The sequence below is a fragment of the Capsicum annuum genome, chromosome 7 (genome assembly GCF_002878395.1).
Source record: "Capsicum annuum cultivar UCD-10X-F1 chromosome 7, UCD10Xv1.1, whole genome shotgun sequence".
NCBI classification, from domain to species: Eukaryota; Viridiplantae; Streptophyta; class Magnoliopsida; order Solanales; family Solanaceae; genus Capsicum; species Capsicum annuum.
The window spans coordinates 128,079,463-128,085,700 of NC_061117.1; the positions used below are offsets into that span (position 1 = coordinate 128,079,463).

Genomic DNA, 6,238 nt, shown 5'->3' on the forward strand with positions numbered 1-6,238 from the left:
AAGGGCCGAAGAGGGTCGGCCTAGAATTAGGGGGGTGGCTTGACACCGGGTAGTGTGTTAGAGATTGAGAAGAAGGTGGCTGGTTTAGGGGTGTGGAGACTATATGGGATAGGGCTACCAGTTGTATCACGGAAGCTGCTAGAGAAGTTTTAGGTGTTTCGAGGGGTCGGGCAGGTCGACATAAGGGGGATTGGTGGTGGAATGAAGAAGTTAAGAAGGTGGAGACTAAGAAGGAGTCTTATGTTAAGTTGATTGAGAGTAATAATGCAGAGGAGAAGCGGGTGAATAGGGAGGCCTACAAAGTTGCTAGAAAGGAAGCTAAGCTTGCAGTCACGGCAGCTAAGACTGTAGCATTTGAGAGCTTGTATGCGGGGTTAGATGTGAAAAGGGGGGAAAGGAGGTTATAGCGGCTTGCGAAGGCTAGGGAGAAGAAGGATCGGGACTTAGACCAAGTGAAGTGCATTAAAGGGGAGAATGGTACTGTTTTGGTGGAAGATGTCCATATTAAGAGGAGATGGCAGGAGTATTTCCATAGGCTTTTGAACGAGGAGGGGGATAGAGGCATCGAGTTAGGAGACCTGGAACACTCGGAGGAGAGACATGATTTCAGTTATTGTAGGCGTTTTAGGGTGGAGAAAGTCAGAGAAGCTATTCGTAGAATGCGAAAGGGAAGGACGACGGGGCCCGATGAGATTCCGGTGGATTTTTAGAAGTTTATAGGTAAGGTTGGTTTAAGGTGGTTGACTGATTTGTTTAACGGCATTTTCAAGACGGCAAGGATGCCGGAGGCTTGGAGGTGGAGTACGATGATTCCGTTATATAAAAATAAGGGAGACATCCAGAGTTGCACTAACTATAGAGGTATCAAGCTGTTGAGTCATACTATGAAGATTTGGGAGAGGTTAGTTGAGCTGAGATTGAGAAGGATTAGTTTGATTTTATGCCTGGTCGCTCGACGACAGAGGCAATCCACCTGGTGAGGAGATTGGTGGAGCAGTATAGGGAAAGGAAGAAGGATTTGCATATGGTGTTCATCGACTTAGAGAAGGCTTATGACAGTTTCGAGGGAGGTTTTTTGGAGATGTTTAGAGGCCAAAGGGGTCCCGGTGGTGTACATTAGAGCTATTAAGGACATGTACGATGGAGGAAAGACTCGGGTGAGAACGGCGGGAGGAGATAGAGCATTTTTCGGTCGAGGCAGGGTTGCCCCAGGGTTCGGCTCTTAGTGCATTCCTGTTTGCGTTGGTGATAGACGTGTTGACACGGAGTATTCAAGGGGAGGTGCCGTGGGGTATGTTGTTCGCTGACGATGTATTGCTGATTGATGAGACGCGGGCAGGTGTGAATGAAAAATTGAAGGTTTGGAGGTAAACCCTTGAATCTGAGGGGTTCAGGTTGAGTAGGTCTAAGACGGAATATATGGAATGTAAGTTTAGTGAGGTGAGGCAGGAGGATGATGTCGTGGTAAGGTTGGATTCCCAGGAGGTTCGAAAGAGGGATAGTTTTAGGTATCTTGGGTCTATGATTCAGGGGAATAGCGAGATTGATGAGGATGTCTCTAGTTGGATGAAATGGAGGCTCGCCTCGGGAGTGTTGTGTGACAAGAAGGTGCCACTAAAGCTTAAAGGTAAATTCTACAGAGCAGCAGTCCGTCCTGCTATGCTATATGGAGCAGAGTGTTGGCCAGTCAAGAACTCCCACATTAAAAAAATAAAGGTAGTGGAAATGAGAATGTTGCGTTGGATGTGTGGACTTACCAGAGGGGATAGAGTCAGGAATGTGACCGTTCGGGAGAAGGTCGGAGTGGCTTTGTTGGAGGATAAGATGCGGGAAGGAAGGTTGAGATGGTTTGGGCATGTGATGAGGAGGGGCATGGATGCCCCAGTTCGTAGGTGCGAGAAGTTAGCGTTAGATGACTTCAGAAGAAGAAGAGGTAGGCCGAAGAAGTACTGGAGGGAAGTGATTAGACATGATATGGAGAAGCTTCTGCTTACTGAGGACATGACCCTAGATAGGAAGGTGTGGAGGTCGCAGATAAGGGTAGAAGGCTAGGTTGTGTGCGTGGATTTAGTAAGTAGTTAGAAGAGCTCAGGTCGAGTCGGGCTAGTAAACCTAGGATTGGGTCCAAAGATAGGAGATTGCTCTGACTTCTATTTTTATGTGTCTTATTCCTTGTCATGTTATGCCATCCATCTTGCTTCTTATTTAATTACGCTTTGGTCTACTTTTCTTTATCTTGAGCCGGGGTCTATCGGAAATAGCCTCTCTACTTCTCTGGAGGTAGCGGTATGGACTGCGTACACTCTACCCTCCCCAGACCCCACTTGGTGGGAATACACTGGGTTTGTTGTTGTTGTTGTTGTTAAGTTTAAGCCCATCACATAGTTTTGACCAGAAAGCTACCCTTTATGGACATATTTCACTGAAAGTCCTAAGTTTGCTGGATTTGAGATCTTTATTTTTTATTATTCGTAGTAATGAAACTTGTATAGCTATCAGGGGAGGCTCTATAAAGTTTAACCGTATTGCCTTCTTAAGAATTTTGTGAGCTTATTTGCTAGCCTACTTTCATGGCTAGGATGGAGCGTGTTCCACCTGCTGTAGGCTAAGGAATTTTGGGCAACCCAAATTCCTTCTTTTCTACGAAGGTTCTTCTATAAATATATGCAAGTCCATGCTCGTCGAGCAGTGATGGACAATTTTTTTTAGAAAAATTATTTGCAGTATTGGATTTGTCTGTTTTAGACTTTTAGTTGTGGTTTATTTTGAAAATCATGGGCACATGGAATGGCTTCATAAGGTTGCACATCAGTTCAGCTTTGTCTACACAGGCAGTTTTACATTTGGTTAATCACTTCTATGCTTTAAGTTTTGTGATATGCATTATCTGAGGTGAGGATCTTTCGGAAACAGCCTCTACCTCCATGAGGTAGGGGCAAGGTCTGCGTACACTCTACCCTCCCCAGACCCCACATGTGGGAATACAGTGGGTATGTTGTTGTTGCTTTTAGTTTTGTATTCATAGTGATTTGAGCTGTGTGCTTTCCTCTGTTTTATATTACTTATGGGTGCCGTATTTATGTTATGTAATCTTGTAACCTTGTGCTGTGCTTTACTATGTGTTTGTGTGGTACCGCGTGTCTCGAGCCGGGGGTCTATCAGAAACAGCCTTTCTACTTCTTCAGAGGTAGAGGTATAGGTATGGACTGCGTACATCCTACCCCCAGACCCCACCAGGTGGGAATACACTGGGTTTGTTGTTGTTGTTGTATTCATAGTGATTTGATTGACATTTTGGAGCGAATGCCTAATTTTAGATGCAAAGAGCCGGTCTTCGACCTGATGTTGTTAGCTATGCACTGCTCATTAGTGCATATGGAAAGGCTAGAAGAGAAGAGGAGGCACTAGCTGTTTTTGAGGAAATGCTTGATGCTGGTGTAAGGTATTGATTTCTTTACACCATTGAATATCCAAGTGCTTTTTACATTGTTTCCCTCCCTACGACTTCCTTTTTCCTATACCAGAAGTCAAGGCTCTGCATCAAAACATGATTCTCTGGATAACACACCCAGCTAGTTATTCAAATTGGATCTATTCATTTTGGTCTTTCAATCGTGTGGAACTAATTGCACATGACCAAGTGGAAGATGTACTTTTCAGAGAGAAGATGACCAATTAACTTTCTTGCTTGCATTTAAGCTTTGACTGAAATCATCTAGGTTAGGGTTTCTTGGTTCAATGGTATTTGTTTTATTCTTTGCAAAGAGATATTTTTATGCTCACGCCCACTAGATAGCACCAAAATCTGGTAGAAGAGATGCGTTTAAGCCAGATGCTTACTGATTTAGCAAGAGTAGCTCAAGTTCAGAGATATATATGTTCTCTCTCTCCATGCCAGATGACATTATCTTTCTGTGGATGCTTTGTAGCCAGTCACAACGTTCTCTTATCCTTTAATTACAAGTGTTATATGAGGGCAGTTCTATTTTCAGGCCAACACAGAAGTCTTACAACATCTTGCTAGATTCATTTGCTGTCTCAGGAATGGTGGAACAGGCCCGGACTGTCTTCAAAAGCATGCGAAGAGACAGGTGACATGTTGTATACATTTCCATGAACACTTCTTTTAACTATTACTATTTCAGAAACTTCTATTCATTGTTTTACGGCGCTAGAGGATCTCACGACTTGATTTGCCTATCCCTTGCTGCACTTATTTTGTTGTCCAACAATCTGCACTCCTCCTTATATGGGAGTTTCTATATTTTCGCACCTCTGTAGCCTCAAAATCCTGGAATGCTTAGGCATCAGATAATCTTATAGCCACATTGAAGTTTTTCTTACGCCCACTGTTCTAAAACAACTCATACATGCATTTTTCTGACAAACACTTCCCAGTTCAAGTGGATTTGCAGCTTGAGGGCCTGTCATGCTAAGTGAAGTTCCTTGTTAAAACTTGCCAATGTTTATGATTGATTTGTTTGGTTTTTGTTTTTGCTCAACCATTTTAAATGTGCATAAAATAAAGTTTCATCTTTGGCTTGAAAAACAGTGGTTCAGCAATTATTGGCCCAAAAGCAGGGAGGTGGATAATAGTAATTATCTTCTTCCAAATCCTGAAATTGACCTTAACCTCTGCACTTTCACCTTTACCCAAGGATGGGAAAAGGAATAAGTACAAATCTAGTGGATTAAATTCGCCAACTCAATTACTTGGGATCTGTCAGTGGTATGCTTTGGTCTAACCAATGAGTCTATTCCAAGTAGACTTTCTGATTTTCCGTCTTTCATTGCAGATGTAGCCCTGACCTTTATTCATACACAACAATGCTATCAGCTTATATTAATGCATCAGATTTGGAGGGTGCAGAGAAATTCTTCAAAAGAATAAAGCAAGATGGACTGGAGGCCAATGTTGTTACATATGGCACACTAATTAAGGGATATGCAAAAATAAATGACCTCGAAAAGATGATGGAGAAATATGAAGAAATGCGGGTTCATGGTATCAAGGCTAACCAGACTATCTTCACTACAATCATGGACGCGTATGGTAGAAACAAGGATTTTGGCAGTGCGGTTGCTTGGTTCAATGAGATGACATCTACTGGTGTGTCTCCTGATCAAAAAGCAAAGAACATTCTCTTGTCCTTGGCAAAAACATCAGAAGAACAGATGGAAGCTAAGCAGATCACAGGATGTGCCATAGTTGACAGAATTCCCAGTAACATCAATAATCATGATGAAGTCGACGATGATGATGGGAGCGGTGATGATGAAGACTACGATGATGACAATAATACAGAAAGGAGTATTTTGTCAGGAGAAAATTGGATCAATTGATAATTAGCGGTAGTGCTGCATCTCAGACGTAAGAAGTAATGCAAAATGAAACTAGAAATTTTGTTATATCTTTGTAGTCTTTGTAGTTTATACGACTCTTCCCCTCCTCCCTTTTGTATCTTAGAAAGCAAATGTGGAACTCCAAAAATGAATTTTGAATTTGAAAGTCGAGCAATATTCAGCTAAATGTTTTCAATATCATGCTGCTTGCTCATGTTCTTTATGTCATGCATCTGTGTTATAAGTCGGTCGGCTTGCTCTGTGATTCACTTTTATCCATCTACTAGGTATGTACTCAATATAAGTTATTCTTTCCGTCACAATTTATGTGGTGTGATAAAATTTGATAGTCAATCATAATTTTTATGTATATATTTTTGAAATATTTTAATTTATTAATTATTATGATTTATAGCACTTATTATGTAAATTTCTAAAATTATAATTATTGAAAAGGTCATTTAATCATTGTTTATGCTTTTTTAATAATCTAATACTCATCTTAAAATATCAAACATTAAAATAAAGATTCAAGTAATTAATTTTATCATTTGTAACCATATTTAGTTAATTTGATCATAAATGCTATTTTTACTATACTTATTACTATATACTACTTCTATTTACTTTTACTAAAATGAATTAGATAAATTAAATAATTCAAAATTAAAATTTATATGTTAAAAAATTATACAAAAATACTAGAGTTGTCAATACGGGTTGGCTCAGCCCATTCGGCCTAGCCTACACGGGCTTTGAGTTTGATGGGTCAGGCCGGGCTGACCCATCAAAATGATAGGCCAAAAAACACCAAGCACACTCGGGCTGCGGGCCTCACGGGCCAGCCTACTTTTAAAAAAATAATATTTTATAATTTAAGTTTAGAATATTAATA

At 40.8% G+C, this 6,238-nt stretch overlaps 1 protein-coding gene across 2 annotated transcripts in view; it reads left to right on the plus strand.

Annotated features, from left to right (window-relative positions):
* LOC107878075 (pentatricopeptide repeat-containing protein At3g59040) overlaps positions 1-5,541 on the plus strand; it is a 14,388-nt gene extending 8,847 nt beyond the window's left edge. The window contains exons 5-7 of one of the 2 annotated variants that reach the window (XM_016724949.2): positions 3,318-3,442; positions 3,993-4,091; positions 4,797-5,541. In XM_016724949.2, the coding sequence (XP_016580435.2) occupies positions 3,318-3,442; positions 3,993-4,091; positions 4,797-5,343 (771 nt within the window). In that variant the 3' untranslated portion in view covers positions 5,344-5,541. Of the gene's footprint in view, positions 1-3,317; positions 3,443-3,980; positions 4,092-4,796 lie in introns of both variants that reach the window. The other variant, XM_047393725.1, reaches the window with a different exon arrangement.
* The last annotated feature ends 697 nt before the right edge of the window (positions 5,542-6,238 follow it).